The sequence below is a fragment of the Tubulanus polymorphus genome, chromosome 6 (assembly GCF_964204645.1).
Source record: "Tubulanus polymorphus chromosome 6, tnTubPoly1.2, whole genome shotgun sequence".
NCBI classification, from domain to species: Eukaryota; Metazoa; Nemertea; class Palaeonemertea; order Tubulaniformes; family Tubulanidae; genus Tubulanus; species Tubulanus polymorphus.
In genome coordinates, this window is record NC_134030.1 from 5,889,647 (window position 1) to 5,906,822 (window position 17,176).

General features: G+C 37.8%; 2 protein-coding genes across 3 annotated transcripts; one reads left to right on the forward strand and one right to left on the reverse strand.

The window, feature by feature from the left end:
* Positions 1-284: 284 nt before the first annotated feature.
* LOC141906950 (acid phosphatase type 7-like) lies at positions 285-7,606 on the forward strand. Its single transcript, XM_074796450.1, has 9 exons — positions 285-845; positions 1,881-2,092; positions 2,417-2,494; positions 2,608-2,748; positions 2,947-3,022; positions 3,156-3,267; positions 3,373-3,573; positions 4,016-4,224; positions 4,662-7,606. Exons 1-9 carry the CDS (start codon positions 731-733, stop codon positions 5,015-5,017), a joined length of 1,500 nt encoding a protein of 499 aa, XP_074652551.1. The 5' UTR covers positions 285-730; the 3' UTR covers positions 5,018-7,606.
* Positions 7,607-8,298: 692 nt separating this feature from the next.
* LOC141907371 (acid-sensing ion channel 2-like) lies at positions 8,299-16,609 on the reverse strand. 2 transcript variants are annotated; one of them, XM_074796990.1, is made up of 9 exons: positions 16,431-16,609; positions 11,037-11,295; positions 10,379-10,944; positions 9,831-9,990; positions 9,517-9,573; positions 9,284-9,434; positions 9,108-9,199; positions 8,593-8,775; positions 8,299-8,479 (listed from the first exon to the last, which is right to left on the reverse strand). In XM_074796990.1, exons 1-9 carry the CDS (start codon positions 16,488-16,490, stop codon positions 8,445-8,447), a joined length of 1,563 nt encoding a protein of 520 aa, XP_074653091.1. In that variant the 5' UTR covers positions 16,491-16,609; the 3' UTR covers positions 8,299-8,444. The 2 variants fall into 2 exon arrangements, with proteins under 2 accessions (XP_074653091.1, XP_074653092.1); XM_074796991.1 differs by lacking the exon at positions 16,431-16,609 and adding an exon at positions 14,418-14,603.
* Between the last annotated feature and the right edge of the window lie 567 nt (positions 16,610-17,176).

Below are 17,176 nucleotides of genomic sequence, written 5' to 3' on the forward strand. Positions count from 1 at the left end.
AAAAAGATATCAAATCGAATCTTTGAGCTCCGCAGTCGTGACAAGACCCTGTCATCGAAAATAGTAGCCCCATAAAGCCGATATCTAGCAGCGGGAACATCGCTCCCTGAGAACTACACCGATACGTGCTGCCCCTATGTATAACATTGGCGGTAGATATGCGAACTAATTCATTACTCGCATGCCACAGGAAGATAAACTAGCCGTGGCATGTTTGTTTTTGGGGTCACCTATTCGGTCGGTAAATAGCACGGTTTTCAATGTAAATGTGGACCCGGAAGTAAACCAGAAGCTCTGTCAAGAAAAAAATATTTTTCATATTTTTGGAGCAATTAAACCTAGCTTTACGCCTCCCTCATACTTCTTTTTCTGAAGTCTTCTCAAGATAATGACGGCGATAGAGCAGCAGATTGAATGAAATTACCTGAAATAGGCTATCCTAATCGAAATGAATCGATTTTTCCGTCCTTGAAATTAAGAATCCCTATTTGACAAGCGAATTCTCATTTCACGTAGAAGCATCGGCTTATTCGGCGATTTGATTGATAAGAATTAGTGACCTGTGATCAAACCATTTATCATTCACGATAATGATCTAGAAAAACCAAATGAATAATTATGGTCGTTTTTCATCGGACCTCGTTTTGGGAAGCTGTGCCTGTATGTAGTTAATAGTGACATCTTTGTTGACTAGAAATCTCTAATCTTGAACGCTTTTACAAAGTTAAAGATGGTTTATCACGTTGATATTGTTGTTGGAGTGTCTATGATTTTAATTTCATTAATGCATCGAACGTCTTCATTCCAAATGCAGCCGGCGTCCGCTGACGGTTTCATATCACCAGGTAGCTTATATTTTCTTTGTTTCACTTAGGCCTATATTCGGTGTCGGGTCAAAACGTCCTCATGTCAAAACGTCCTCGCCTACCCGGTCAAAATGTCCTCGCTTTTGTCGGTCAAAACGTCCTCACTTTCGTCAGTCAAAACGTCCTCACTCACGCCAGAATAACTTTATCATACAATAAATTCCGTCAATGCATATAGTTATTAATACTGTTAAATCTGAGTTATAAGCCAAATATATGACCTTTAATGTATATTGGCATATGAGGCAGTCGATCAATATTTACAAAAACAGAAAATAAAAGTATTTAAAACATAAGACAAACGTTATTTACAACATACTAATTACATACTATTGGAGGAGGGGTCTAAATACATCTAAATAAAGTTCAGATTTTTTAAAACATCAAGGTTCCTAAAGGTGACTTTCGTGAGGTGCTGCCCTCTCCCCACTGCTGTTGATTGAGCTGCTGAGTGTGGAGAGGATATAGGCCCCTAATACAGTCAAGGACGTTTTGACCATGGACGGTTTGACATGAGGACGTTTTGACCGTAATTCCTATATTCAGTTGGTATTTTGTTATTTAAAAAAACCTTGTCGAAACTTCATAGCCCCCGCCCCTATGTCCTAAACCTACCCCTCCATTAGCTATCTCCATCTTTCCGTATCATAACCTTACTAAATCTTAGTCTACGAACTCTAAGCCCAATCAGACAGGTTTTGGCTTTAGATAGCATCAGGTTCACATCCATGCCAAGGGAAGATGTGTATATATTTACCCCTTTGTAAACTAATGATTCTCATTCACGTGATGAAGCTACTATGTAGTAGCAAAAGCTTGTGCATCTAATAATCTAGTTAACCTATAAAATATTATCCATCTGGTATTTATTCTACACCAGGTTGCCACGGCCCCTCTACGAATGAACAAATGATTGTAAAGCTTAGCCAAAACTTTCATTTGCTCAATTATGAATTAGTTGTTATCTCTAGAATCCGATGAATTAACTTTCTCTTCATTGTATTCATCGTTTAGGTTTTCATAGATCTTCAGCGCCTGAAGGTCTACACCAGAGTCCTGGATCAGATCCGTACACCGAGCGGGTTATAATGTGGACCTGTGCGACTGAAGAATGTCTCTCAAACATGACTGTGAAATCATTCCAACATTGGTGGACTGTGCAACCTACAACACGACGACTATCAATGAGCTCGCAATTGAAATGGGTTCAAAGAGTTGCTCTCAAGGTTATTATCATTGAGGCCTATCTATATGCTCATTAGTACAGAATTCGACACTAAAAATAAATTGGAGTCCAATTCGTTTCCTCGAGTGAGTAGCTTATTCAACGTTTTGACTAAATCCAAATGGTCTATAGATAATCAGTATTCCTCATGATGACTTTATTAGTATATACATGTAGTTGAAACGTTGAATGCTTCCAGTATCTCGAGGTAATGTTTTTATATTATCATTCCAACACGAACAGTGTTTGATCGATGGTTATGATTTCATTGTTTCAGCTTGTTCTTTAGACCTTCAGGTTTTGAATATTCGGAATTTACTTGTAGGATCTTCTGAAAAGCGATGAATATCAGTATACTGTAGCGGATCATAGCTTTACGTTCTATACTTGGTCGAATGCTCGGGTAAGCTGCAGGCTGAAAATCAACCATTTTCAATAGGCCTACATAGTTCATTATTTTACTCTAACAGTATCTATCTCAAAACTCTTCAAGGTGTTTCTACTGATTTCTTGTAGTCATTAGAGTTTCTGCTGTATGGTAGTATCGAGGACAGTATGGGTGACCAGTCTCCCGCCCATCGACAGCTCATGTATGAATTATCAATGGGAAAGTATGCAGCCGTAATCAATCTGGGCAGTTTAACGTGTCAAAAACAGGTTTGTGCATTCGATTTGGACATTATTTCTTACAGGCTTTAGACTCCACCTAACTGGGTATAGGGCTCAGGACTCCTCATAGATACATGAATCTGCAATAGGGAGGTTTGAATTGGAAGGAGTCATTAACTTTCTTATGGATCTCCAGCATTGTATTTTACACGTATTATTTCTGACGTTAGTTTATCAACTTTTCAGTCAATTCATCAGTTTCTCAGCAACTTACAGAGTTTAGCTTCACAAGTTCCGTATCTAACTACCCCGGGTAAAGGAGGTACGTAGTGATATGGTTTTTCATTGTGAAAACCTTGACAATTTTACCCTGTTTGACGATACGAATTCCTATCCATATTCAGAATGAATTACCTTGTTTTCATTGATCTCTTTTTTTTTCTGTAAATGTTTAGAGTTGGACGACAAGTTTAATCTTTATACACAGTTATTTTCAATGCCAAATGTTGATTGGCCGATGAGACAATTATGGTACAGTTTCAATGTTCGATATGCGCATATAATTAGGTACTTATGATATTAATATTATATATTGAAGAGCAGAGCATCATTTTTCGATAGGCAGAAATGAGGTCGATGAATACATCTTCGTTTCTGTGATATTTATTTCAGTTTTTCGACGGAGGTTTATTTCACTAAGAATCTAACGTTAGTTCAAGAACAACTGCGATGGCTCGAAGAAGATCTGATCGAGGCGAATTCGCAGAAGAATCGTCAGTTGCGCAAGTACCCGTGGATTATAGCGTTTTCTCATCGTGCGTTGTACTGTTCCGGCGATCAAGAATGCATTCATTTCTCAATGAGATTCAAAGAGTACGTTTAACAAAAGAGAATAAAAACAGAAAACTTCATGCCCAATACCTGAAAGAATGGTTAAGCGAGTGAAATATTTTAATTTCTTATCATGCAGAACTTGCAGACTATCAATCTGCTATCTGTTCCCACTGGCTCTGACATTTTGCTAGTCACGTTGCTCGTATGAACCATCCAATTACTAATCACAATTATCATCCAATTACTGATTAATATGTTAGATAATGGGTGAGGTTTTCATTGAACCCCATTTTTATAGACATTTTCCTCAATATGCATCGGAAATCAGATCATCCAGACCTCGCCGTCAAAAAATCATTCTGAGGACAGCGGGTATAACACGCAACAGACAACACTGTCCTGCACTAATTCGTATGAACTAATCGATAAACTGTAACGCGATTTCATCGTTAAATGTCTTTTATTGGGTGTGTTTTTTCAGTTTAGAGAATTTGTTTCACCGGTACGGCGTTGACCTGGTGATAACGACGCAGGATAACTTCTACGAGCGTACGTTCCCGGTGTTTCTCGGTAACGCTATATACGGCTCATACGTTCATCCGACCGCTCCGATATACGTGAACACGGCGGCATTCACGTGTAATACTCATCACATCAGAAATATGCCGTACGTTCACAAACCGAAACAAGGTACGGTAAATAACCATTGATGAAGTACTCCGTTCGTTTTGTACGTTGGAGATCTTGATGAATCTAATTTCATTTCATAGCTCGACGGGGTAGCCACTGTCATGGAAAACCCGGAAAAATCAGGGAATCAGAAAAATCTAGAAAAAATCAGGGAAATTCTGCCGAAAACCGGGAAAACTGAGGGAATCAGATAAATCTAGAAATAATCAGGGAAACCTCAAATTTTACCAAAAACCTGGAAAACTCAGGGAATTTGGATAATGCCATTGACCATGTGTTTCAGTATGTGATTCAATGAAAATTAATGTATTGTAACATTTTAAACCTAGAAATTTCTCTGATTCACGCAGGGGGGTTTTGTAAATGGGCAGAAAGTGGCCACCCTGTGAAGGATCAATTCTTGAAATGTTCTGATAACCGGATGTATAATGTTTCAGCACCCGAGTGGTGTGCGAAGAAGATCTATACGCACATGAAGTCAACGTACGGTCGATTTCGTATTCACAACGCAACTCACTTGCGATGGCAAGAGATGAGCGCCGAGGATCACACGAGCATCGACGCGTTCTGGTTGGTGCAGTATTACCACGGACCGTTCAACATTCCACGCGGTAACCACCCGGTCATCGTCGGCGTGTTCGTCACGTTCGCCGTCGTTCTGCTCGTGGTCGGGGTCGGGTTCGTCGGACGTAGACGAATACGAGATTGTCTCGAGAAGAAACGCGCGTTGAAACACGTGTCGTATATATCACTACAGGAACGATCTACAGCTGAGATGACTACTGTTACATAGAAATAGAAACATGTACGCGTTTGTAGATGAACATGTGCATGTCTACAGGCTGACATGCAGGTTTACGTGTACGTGTCTATAGGTTATCATATGCGTGTCTATGAGTTAACATGTGCATGTTTGAAGGTGGTCAAAGAAATGTCCATAGGATTACATGTATGTGTCTGCAGGTTTACATGTGCTTGTCTGTAGGTTATTATGTATGGGTAAACATGTGCGTGTTTAACCAGGGGCGGAGCCAGGAATTTTGCACGGGGGAGCCAAAAATTTCGAGGCCTAGTTGTATACACTTACTTGGAACATGAACACGAGCGCTGTACACGCAAAGTCCTTAAGTGGTTTGGGGACTCCCAAGTACCCGGTGAATTTTGAGCTGAGTATCCAGAGTGATTCTAGAACAAAATTACTGGCATGATTTGCCACTTTATGTGTAACTTTCTTAGGCCAGGTTGTGAAAATGCTATCTTGGCAAAAAATAGGAGGGCCCGGGCGGCTTTAGGCCCTCTTTGGATACGCCCCTGCTTACATGTACATGTCTGCAGGTTAACATGTATGTTAAAACGTTCATGTTTATTACATGTTTACATCACCGGGAATGACTACTGTCCTTTTGAATGAAATATATCTATGTCTGTAATTAGTTGTTGCATAGCGAACAAAAATGTTTTAAACATGTTAATGTATTCTCTCATGCTAGAAACATGTACACATGTACACTTAGTACATGTTTAAATCAACCTAGATGACTACTATCACTTCGAACAAAAAATATCTCTATGTCTGTATTAGTTTTTGTACATGTCTGTAGGTAAAGGTGTGTATGTTCAAAAAGAGCACCGAGACTAACGATGTAGAAACCTTCTCCAAAACTTTTGTAGAACTGAAAACAAAAAGCATTTTTCTAGTGATACGTGTTGTGTGTGTATATGAGGACCTTAAGTATCGATATCGCCTTTTAACCTTCCAGATATATATGTAAATACCGTATAGGTAAACTAGTAGCAAGGTTGTGTTCTGAAAATGGTTGTGAAGACAGTATCCGGCGGCAGGCTTTGCACTTTGTGATAATCTAAAAATGTCACACATGTAAATACTATAGCTTACAGTATGATGGAATATATGCTTTTTTACTTCACTAAGGCAGCACTTTCCTCGATGTACAATTTTATACGCCCCCCTGTAATACGTGTTTGTCTGTTACTTACTGAAACCTCAACCCCACTAAGAAAAAATGTACTGGTAATATTCAATAATGAACTGTCCACGCTCATGTTATATAGAAATCATCGTGATATCAAACCGAGTTTTACTAACGAAGTTCAAGTATTTTATCGAGTCGAATAACGATGTATTTACATGTATAGTAGTACTGCGTTCGAATTGTATTTGTTTCTCGAAAAAGGCAGCAATAATAGTACATAGAAATCCCGGTTTGACGTTTCTCATCATTCCTGATTGCCGTATTAAAACGATATGCATAATTTTGTGATGTCTTTAGACTTAGCTGTTTTAGCATTTTTTTATTTTTTCATACACACCAATAGTCAATTCACACGCGGAGCCCATTAAGTCAAATATTCTATTTCGGTTCCCGTATTTCTACGAAATATTCTGTATAGATTTACAATTACCGATATTGAAATTATCCGTGTATTCAAAGAACAATATTATGGTGAAAATTGCCCGCCCCGACCAAAAAACTTGATTTTCGTAGCGATTTTGAAACGATGTCTTGATTAAGTATTATATTTGACGTGTGAATGTGCATTTATGATAATTTATGTAGAATCATCTACGTGTGCTTTCATTTTATGGAAAATAGTCGTCACTTTTTAACGTATAAAAATTCGCATTTGAATCTATGTATATTACATGACGTATTATGTCGCAATATGCGCGCTTCGTTCTGGGGGGCCGGTTTTAGAAACCAGTTTCAATTTCAACCTAGGATTGACTTCATTTTAACAAATTGGTGCTGAATCAGACTTAGGATTTGGGTTGAATCTACGAGCAATCATCTCAACGTCTCGTAGGTTAAATCGAAACTGGGTCCCTTAACGCTCATTTTCGAACGTGTTTTACTTAGCCGGTGCTGATTTAAAGCTAAAAGCTTCAGTTTGTTGTCGCGTAATCAAAAAAGCTATTCGTTTTTCCAATGATTTATTTTTGTTTTAAGCACGATTCGTTGCGCTCGTGCCACCGCCGCAAATCACCAGGTACTACATCCTCCCTCGGGATCACTAGACTGATTCATACCATCAGGTTCGAATCCAGACCCTACTTCTCATTCCGTGTTGATGCTTCCTGGTTACTGAAAGCCTCGCTTGGTCATCACATTGTTCAGGAATCGAGCGAGTGGTTTTGGATGCGCTCTGTAATTTTCACGGGCCTTATCCGTGTGAACGATCGCGACTCATCCATTTCAATTATCCACTTGCTTTCTGGCGGCTAATACGCGCACTTGCATTTCTTACGAGTCGAATTTTTATTTGTATATCTGTGATGTCGTTTTAATTACGTCTTGTAATGAGTTTATGCATTTTGTAAATGGTTGATCTCCGTGAAAATTGTTCGTCGATGTAATTTTAGTCGGAAATAAAATGTTTATTTCAAACAATTATAGTTCGTTCTCACTACAGGATCGCCTCGTACTGAGTGAATCTCCTCTCTGATCATATCGGCGTCAGAAGTCATAACCATCGATGAAACGCTCTTTGTCCGAGTTGTGACGATACAAGAGAAGTCATCTTCAGGAATTAAGGAAACTATTCTGACTTCACCTTTCGTTATATCTGTTTGGGATTCGTCTGAAGTCATTTGGTAGACGTGGACATAAGCACCAATCGTGTGAAATCCTCCAACCCCCCACCCCATAATATTGACTGTCTGCATATAAAGTACATTAGAATAGACTTATGTTTAAGTCATCTCCCTATTTCTGAGCGCATTTGATGATACATGTACATAAGAGTGTGCAATCCTATCAATCTCTTCTTTCACGTCCACATTTGGTTTTTTTGTATTTTTGCATCCTCGCTTGCCAGGGTTCGGTAGCCTCCACCGAAGCTGGTAAGCGAGGATGTTGTTTATTGTCAGACGTCTTACGGTCGATGTCGACTACTTGTTTCGAAACGAATTCAGTTGAAAAGACGACCCAAATTTATGTGAGGCACTTTTAACTCAAAGCAACTCGTCTTTGAAAATGAAAATGGTGATATATATACATAATATAGAATAAAATCTGAAACGTTATTTTCTTTTCATTTGGTTGTGAGTTAGCCAATAAAAAGAAAGAATTCTCGTATGCGTATGTCTCTCTCGTGGATGTAAAAGTTTTCCCAGACAGGATTCTAATCCGATTATGATCGCAAAAGTTCATACGATAAAATTATTGTTTTCACGCCACAGTCCTTAGCTGAACATCTCCTTAAACGGATGAAACGTACTCAGTCGTTACGTAACCTGAAGGGAAAAAGCAAGATCTTTTGCATTTTTGAGTAGAAAGGAATACCTAGCACAGCTGGGGTATCGGAGGTTAGTCCATAATACCACAACTGTATTAATTGTTTACTTACCGTTACTATCTGTGACTTGAACCAGCAACGAGCGATTCATGGGGATCTTGTTTCGATTATAATCGCGACCGTATCGCAGTCGACGTAGCAAGATACCGATCTCATCGAACAAATATTCCAAGAAATGAGCTATAGTCAGTACACTGGCTCCTACAAACAAACCGAATTGACCACCAATGTCTCCTACAAACGACGAAAAAAATCCATTATCATAAACTTTCTGCCGAAAGAATACCACGCACGTCCACGGACTATTTAGTCACTAATGACCACTGATAATCCCTGCATCCTAAATATCGCAAAATATTATGATCTCTCTTAGGCTAAATATAATTGATACCATTGTTTCACCGTTTGCTGAGCTTAAAAATTCTAAATAACTTTTTTTTAAATCATCATCATCAGGCTAGCCATAACAGACCCGGCAGCTACAGAAATGAACTGATTACACATTTTATTTTACACGGAGAAACAAGGTATCATTTTTAGCCTAAAATCAATGTATACAAACTTACCGAATAAACTTTCACTCGGATAAACCACGAATTGTTCAACAGTTTCGAAATTCAAAGACTCGAAGAATACGTTTAGACCCACAATATTTTTACTACAGAAATAGAAGTTGAAAACAAAGATTTCAGATATAGTGAACTGTTTTGAATACCTTTGAAAACTTATCTTTATCAATTACCTTAGTACATCGGGTCTCGCTATATTGGGTTTTGATTCCATCATTTTCTCTATTGTTTCATTTCTAATGCGTAATGAAGATGCCACCATATCAAAATTATCGTACTTACAAGGCGACTTGCATATACAACCGTTTCCCTCCATAATCCTCTCTGTGAGAAAGAACTAGTGATGCTTCACATTCAGCAGATTCTGAATAAGTATTATTTGAACTGGAGTTTAGACTTGACTTACCTAGCTCAGGCTCTACACAAAATTCTATTTTATCCATATCACATATTTTTGCATCACCTTAGAAATGAGACGAAATAACGAAATATATTGAATTTCAAATTAATCCGTGATTTTTAGCGCTTAACCAGACATTAGGTCACCAAGGAAAAAAGTATATATAGGTTATCAGACGGACAATGATGATATCATAATCCTCATATGATAATAACTAAAATGTAAGCATTTGAAATGTAAGTTTTTGCGTTTTTACTATCATTTAAATGTAAGCAGTTGTGTGTAAGTCTGGTTTGATCATATACGGATCATGTATGTACCTAGTGGTGGTTGATCCATGTGTCGACATTTACATTTGTCTATAATAAGTTGAGTTTGACACTCGATACGGCAGCCAGCGGCGCTGTAGTGTTTGAAATACTTCGTATCGGTCATCTCGTCGGTGACACAATCTCCATAGGGCGCGGGAAGACTCGTTATCTGAAAAAATCACTTTTATTAAACGCCTGTCATCTATATAGTGCAACGTTTTATTTTACATGCTTGATACATATATTCTCATATCGAAAATACGGAAATTTTATCGTTCGACGGCGATATTTGCGCTGTTGAGTCTATAGAGAATAGTTATTCGTGCAGTGGTCGATGCTCGAGATGTCCAGTAATTACTTACTGCCTCTTATGATGACATGGGAAAAATTCCGAGTGCGGTCGCGTACATGGGAGAAGAAAGGGCTTCAGGGTGAAGTACCCAATTTTACAAAGAGGGACATATTTCTAATTTTCTAGCCTTCGTGTTCGAATTCTATTCTTCCTAATTTCTCACTAATGTCGTCAGCAGATTTCCATGTTTGTCTCTATACGTTACCTCGTTTTTCCGAACGGCGATGAAGTAATTACTCTCAGGTTCGAGCCCGTATCCCAGTTCTTCCATCAACGGGGGTTCTGTCTGTGAATGCAGCAATATTTTCAGCCCCGCATTCGTCACTCTATCCGTGTGCAGATAATCGTATTCTTCGATGTTCAGGTACAATCTAAGTCCGTTTCCGCGTCCAGGTTTCGTCGAGTGAAGAAGCTCCCCGACCGATGGACCTTCGTTAAATGTATAGCAATTTCCGTAATCTGTGATAATATGCGAAAAATTCTGTGGACCGCATGTGAATTCCCGCCATTTACATGTGAGTAACATGTCCTCGATTTGATGGCCAGTTCGTTTAGTAAACTCGGCAACATCGAACGGCCCATCGGGTTTATAATTTGGCCAGTCTATGGAGGCGACCCTTTTCTGGAAGGATTCAGGGTAATGTTTCGCGTGTTCCAATTCCCAGTTTTTGGTGAAGATACCGTAAGCTCGACCGGCATGGTAAAGATCATTGTCTGTCAGTGGGGACAGTCTGACACTATTTACATTGCATATAGTGATCGCGGGAAAAGCTGAAATTACAAAGCGTGACATGTATATACACATTGCTTGACCTTTTTTATGATGGAATGTTTCTATAGTCATTGCCATAATGATTACGTACCTATTTTGGGAACATACGTTACATCAACTTTTGTGCTGTGTGGATAGGAAGCAAAATACAATATTCGGTTGATGAGGATATTAACGAAGTAACCCATACAACACCAGACCATAATGAACCAGATAACTCGTCTGGCTTTGCTGACATCGCGATGAATGAACTCTTTAAAACCATGGAAGGTCGTCTCGTCTGACCAGTGTTCCAGGCGATCCATGAATGTCGGGTCCTTCTCATCATTGCCCTGTCGATTAGCGTCACTCTACGTAAACAAATAAAACATTAAAATATTCCAAACTCCTCCGATATGTTTGTGTCCTATACACTTAAGATATATTTTCGTCACTCGTACACCTATAAAACGGCAATATAATCACAGTTTGCAAATGAAAATCGTATGCATCGACGAAAAGAGTGTCGGTGACGATACGACCCTCGGGAACAGGGTCTATTTTCCTATTATTATGTATAGATTGTGCGATAGTTGGAAGCGGTTTCTACTCGTGTTACCGCTACCAGTGGACCTCGTAAAATACACGATTTGACACGTGCGAATATAAAGTTTTGATACGATGTACTTCTGCAATGGATGACGCGTGCAAGAAATAAAACTTCGATTACTTCGGTTAACAATTTTGGCTAGCGATGAATCATTAGCATTCATTACATTCATATATAAAGATTAGTAGAAGATTATTGAAAAATTAGTGCTTTGAGAATTTGACTGTTTTGATTTCTTGGAGTACGGATACTTTTAAGAAAAAAGTGGGAGGGAGAAGAAAAAAATTAGAAAAAAAATTTCCAGTAGGCGTTTCTAAATGGGAAGGAACAGGAAAAAAATAAAGATAATTTCATTTTTTATTATCTTAGTATTTTCAGTATAAAATCTCGGAAGCACTGCAGAAAAAAAATAAAATGGAGCGAAAATTGTGATTGATTTGATACAAATGATTGGAGAAATGAAAAATAAACTAACCGTTTTTGCAAATCACGTGACCGAAAATTAATATGAACAAAACCTTTACAAGTAACTAGATTGAAAATCAAGATGGACTTTAGAACATAACAAATTGTTTTTTATTTAAAAATCCTGATGAAAACACGAAGGACTAAAACGTATTTTTAATTTGATGGTTTTTGTATAATTTTGGGAGGCGGATCCGTACTCCAAGTGATTAAGGCGTATTAGAATTTCAGATTGAGTGTGTAGTTTTGGGAGGCCCGGCGTTAGACAATAGTTTTCAAGCTCAATGTCTAATGCTGGAATAGTTACTATACAAATCGTAATTTATTATTGGATGCTCGTATGAATGAATTTAGTATGATTTGAATAATTATATTCCGCTAACACGATGCACAAAACATTTCAATTCGATTTGTAGGGTGGATCGTAAATTTTTAATCGACATATGCATGATAATCGAAAAATGAAATTGTAAAATTACGTCAAAGTCGTTCAATTCAATGAATTACCAATACGAAATGTTCCCGAACCGACACATCTTTTTACGATACACTCATGCTTGCGCATTTCGAAACTCCAACCAAGACAGAAAAATTTTTTTCCAAGCTAAGAAAATGTCAGTGTCGATTCTAAAAAAATCACTGATTGGTGAGATTTTCGTTGGTCCTCATTCAATATATGCGCATACTTAAAAACTTACTTCGTTCGAGGCTAAATTGTAGGAAAAATAGCAACATTTTCCTCCGTTTTCACCCCCAATGTGCCAGAAGTTTTTAAATTGCTCTTCTTTGCATTTTCCAAAAATCCGATCCCGACGCTCGACTAAAAACTACGCACCTTTTGCGTATGCACCTTACAAAAAAGTTACTTTGTGAAAATCGACCCCCTCCAGTTATGACTGGCTACGGGCTTGAAAAGGACATGCTTGTTATCAAGTTGCTGTTATTCTTTTAACTTAAACGATGTAAGCATGTATGTACGTATGTATTTCATATTTGAACGTGTGTAGGCATACTCAATGGAATAGAAATCAATTCGTATAATTACATATAAACGAAGATCGTTTAAACTTCAAAATGTAGAACTGAGGCGGAATTTTTTGGGCCAAATTTCCCGTCGTGCAGCTGCCTATTGTGGAGAAGGGCTCTTAGCCAGCTGCTGAGTGAACAAGAGCCCGCGTATACGTATTACATAGGAAAGTCATATTGTCATCTGGTGACGTTCTATCCGTGTAAAAAGGCGAACGTTAAGTTGCTCTCGCTCTTGACCGCCGTGTACATGATCGAACGACGAAATGACTTTTTCGTGATGCTTTAGAGGCCCTTGAGTGGGATGACCAGTATTAATGCTATCTACCCAGAAAACCGATGGAAGTATAGAAATATATATCGCATTTCAAAGTGCTATTTTATTATTCTACTTCGTAAAGAGGTACACACGTAAGAAAAAATAACTCATGGATAATGTATTATGTTTTTCAAACGATGTGTCCGTTTGATAAAGAGATCATTGATGAATCTAACTAAATATTGTGACCACGTGTTACCGCGAACAATGTAGTTTACAGTCATATACTGAGCCAAATCATATCCATAGCATTGAAATGAAACTTGAAGCGATTTTATGAACGGTATCAACTGTTACTGCAAGCGAACATTTGGATAGTAAATTCCACCGTGTATACATATATGTCATTGTTTATGTGGTATTTAGCTAATAGTTGGTTAAGATCATTCAATCATTTTTGTGTTATATTAGCTCGTTTCCTGCGCTTATTGCAATATTTATTTGTTCTACCGCGAATTAATGCATCTATAATGAATTTGAAACCAATAGACCCATGCTCGGTAATCAATGATTGTCATTATTCGTCGGCACAGATCTATCTAATGAGCAGTAATTATATGAACAAAAAATGATTAAATTTCCCGGATCTTTACTATCGAACAGATGTAAACAGATACTGGAACGCATATGTTGTGACATAGGACGCATCTGTGGAGTAGCTTCGCTATATCATATATAATGTAGCAACGAAGAGTGGGAAAAATGGTTGAATTCACAATACGAAATCTTTTTACAATTCAACCATTCATTATCTATGTAGCTGCGCTAATAAATATGTGACTATCGTAAATAGATATCATTCACAAATGATTTCAACTGGATCTTTTTCTACCGCTTTATCTATTTGAAAGTAACAAGCCAACTTTCGAATATCAAATTCTTTCTAGTCTTGATTTAAATCCATATATAAGTATAAGTGTAATGAACAAATCCATCTATTATGATTATTGATTAGTCGATAAACCATTAGTTTCACTCTTTACTGAATCTACATGATTCTCTGATACAAATCTTATTGTTATCGACAACAGGATCGTAAATGCGAGCGAAATAGAAAAAAAAATTTGAAATACCTGAAAACAATTCCAAATCGATTGGCGATTCGAAGCCATATTATTTCCACTAGCGGCGTGTTTATGTTTTATGCGATGGGGCTCTCGGTTAGCCTTTAGTGCGAATGTTGCAAGTGCGCTAAAGTGTGACCAGAATAATCATTCGACATCGCTGCCGCGTGTTACACAACTGTTTCACGGTACGGAGACTCGTCATCTGTACCTCCCAGTGTCCGTCCGTATACGTAGCACACCGACACTACATACGGGTTTTTCAGCACACATTAACTACACGATCACATACGGTTATCGTATATAACAAATGATGCATTTTTTCAAAGTTCCGTTCTCAATTTTTTACCTTCTATAGATGACCGGTCACGGAACTAAGCTTTATTCTGCTTTCAGGTGACCCGTTAAACAGCCCGCAGAACGCCAGACAGTTGCCGGATTATGGCGTCAGGTTTTCGATTCGACAAAACATATTTTTGATACTCTATGATCTTTCGATGACGAATTGAAAACATGCTCCAATCTAATTTGAATAATGGAATTAATGTAAATTCAACTGGAAATGATAATCTCCTCTGGAGGTATAAATCTCAGAATTTAGCACAAATCATAAATATGCGATTTCATTTTTCATATGATGCTGTGATATGGTAAAGCGGCCTGATTTCATATCATAAACCCAACTAGAAATGCAGCAGTCATAAACGTCAATATTCGGTCATTGCAGGTATCAGAAAAAAATCTCAGATAACATGAGGTCGTCAAAAAGCCCCTTGATTCATAGAAAACTCATGCAATGACAAACGATAATTAATCATTGATATCAGCATGCATATAGTAATAGTCCAACTGTTTCCATTTTTGAATCTCGCCTAAAATCTTTTACGTTTTGAAACGCTTTTATTTGTAAGACAGTGAGTCTTTATATTTTAGAAAATAGCGCTATTTTATATAGAAATAAAATTCATTATCATTTCTATCGCTATGTACCAGGCATGATATTAGCATTGACGAATTTCTGAAAATGATTTTCATCTCGCGGAATTGTCTGACATGTTTATATTTCCTCACACGAGATTTAAGGGATATGCTGATTCTGGAATATACCAATCGTTTATATCTTTAGGGATTCTACTAGACAATCCTTCTGAAATCCTTGATAATCTTATGGTAGTATTATTTGAACTGTTTTTATCATTCACGATTGTGGAATGAACATAACTAATTATCAAAGAGGGTTCGTCATATATATCCGTGGTCCTATAAATCAAAACTTCACCCCCGTTATATCCGATATGAATTAGATTAGTCGAATTTTGAAATAATTCATATGCTTATTTTCTAACGTTTAATATTCACCTGCATAACGTTTGGTTAGCTTATTTCCACACGTATCCGTGAATTGAGAAAAAAATCGCACAGTTGACACAGGCGTGTTACACCGATTCACCAGCGGGCAAAAGAACACTCTCGCTCATTCGATTATAGTGGTTATATATGTATATGAAATAATTAATTGATCGAACATCATCGACAGCAAAAGTTTAAACAATGGCGAAAAAAATAATCACGTATTAAAATGTCACCAGGTGTGGCATCAAATTCGATGCATATCATACAGGGACATAGGATGACATGATACATCGCCAAGCATGAATATTGTATATAATTTTTTCAACGCGAGGCAGATTTTCCGATTAGCATGGAGGTATCTTCTTTTAGAATTAGGTCCCTGCAGTAGCGTGGCCATCAGTAGCCGAATGAAAATGCGGGTAATACAATGGTTGTCAAAAGATTTGCTAGTTTTTAGTGCTGGATTCTCATTTCTGATTGTATTCAGGAACATCCATCCAAAAATGCACGGTATACATAGATGTGATTGTAGAAAGGAGAAAATCTTTTAAACCTTATTCAAATATTTAACGCAAATACCATAGTAAGTATCATGAGGTTTATATGGCTTGCATAACGGGCGAATAACTAACAGGAAGTTTTTCTTTATCAATACGCTTGAAGACTTACCACTCTAATGCTGTCATCCCTCACAATTTTCATTCGTGAAAGGTTGCTTTGGCCGTACATTCAGTCAGTTCAGCGGTCGTTATCTGTTTGCAACTATTTACAACGAAGTGTATTTCAGTCGTCTCTTCGCATTCGTGTCGTTACGATACGTACACGGATCCCGGTATGGATGCAATAAAAACTACCTCAGTTCGACATGTTGATCATTTCAATGATTATACCATTAATGTGGCGTGTATCGGGCAATTTTATATTCCTTGAAACCCGGGAATCAAGCTGTCGTTTTAAATCCAAAAATGTATACACGTATATGCCTGTAACGATACGCGTGTAAACCGAAACAACGGCATAACACTATTTGAAATTATCCGTATTTTTTCTCTGATCTTGAATTCTAAAAAGTAGACGTCATTGACGTAACGGATAAGTGTTCTAAATCAAGACAGTTTAGGCTTGCGGTTATCAAAACTGATGGCTCAAAAAGCGAATTCATTGTTTCTAAACCGTCCCTTCGCTAAAAATCCTCCACCCGATATTCAGTTGAATAACGTTTCGCTTTTTTCGCAGTCGAATTTGCTTTTACTGATTCATTTTCCAAACAGTGAAACTATCGGCATATCCTCAACACTAACGAGTTCGAATTCTTAAGATTGACCGCAAAATTGACTTTTTAAGTAATAAGTCGCAAACATTTACATAGATATAAGCCGGCAGCCATCGGAAATTATCATTTTCGGATCAAAATC

Bases quoted from the DNA above. Each gene is read 5' to 3' on its own strand.
- LOC141906950 (XM_074796450.1), top strand. From the start codon at position 731: ATGGTTTATCACGTTGATATTGTTGTTGGAGTGTCTATGATTTTAATT. The intron at 2,093-2,416 runs GTTATTATCATT...ATTTACTTGTAG, and splicing joins TTCAAAGAGTTGCTCTCAAG to GATCTTCTGAAAAGCGATGA. The intron at 3,268-3,372 runs GTACTTATGATA...TATTTATTTCAG, and splicing joins CGATATGCGCATATAATTAG to TTTTTCGACGGAGGTTTATT.
- LOC141907371 (XM_074796990.1), bottom strand. From the start codon at position 16,490: ATGTACGGCCAAAGCAACCTTTCACGAATGAAAATTGTGAGGGATGAC. The intron at 10,945-11,036 runs GTACGTAATCAT...TTGTAATTTCAG, and splicing joins AACGTATGTTCCCAAAATAG to CTTTTCCCGCGATCACTATA. The intron at 9,435-9,516 runs GTAAGTCAAGTC...TCTTTCTCACAG, and splicing joins TTGTGTAGAGCCTGAGCTAG to AGAGGATTATGGAGGGAAAC.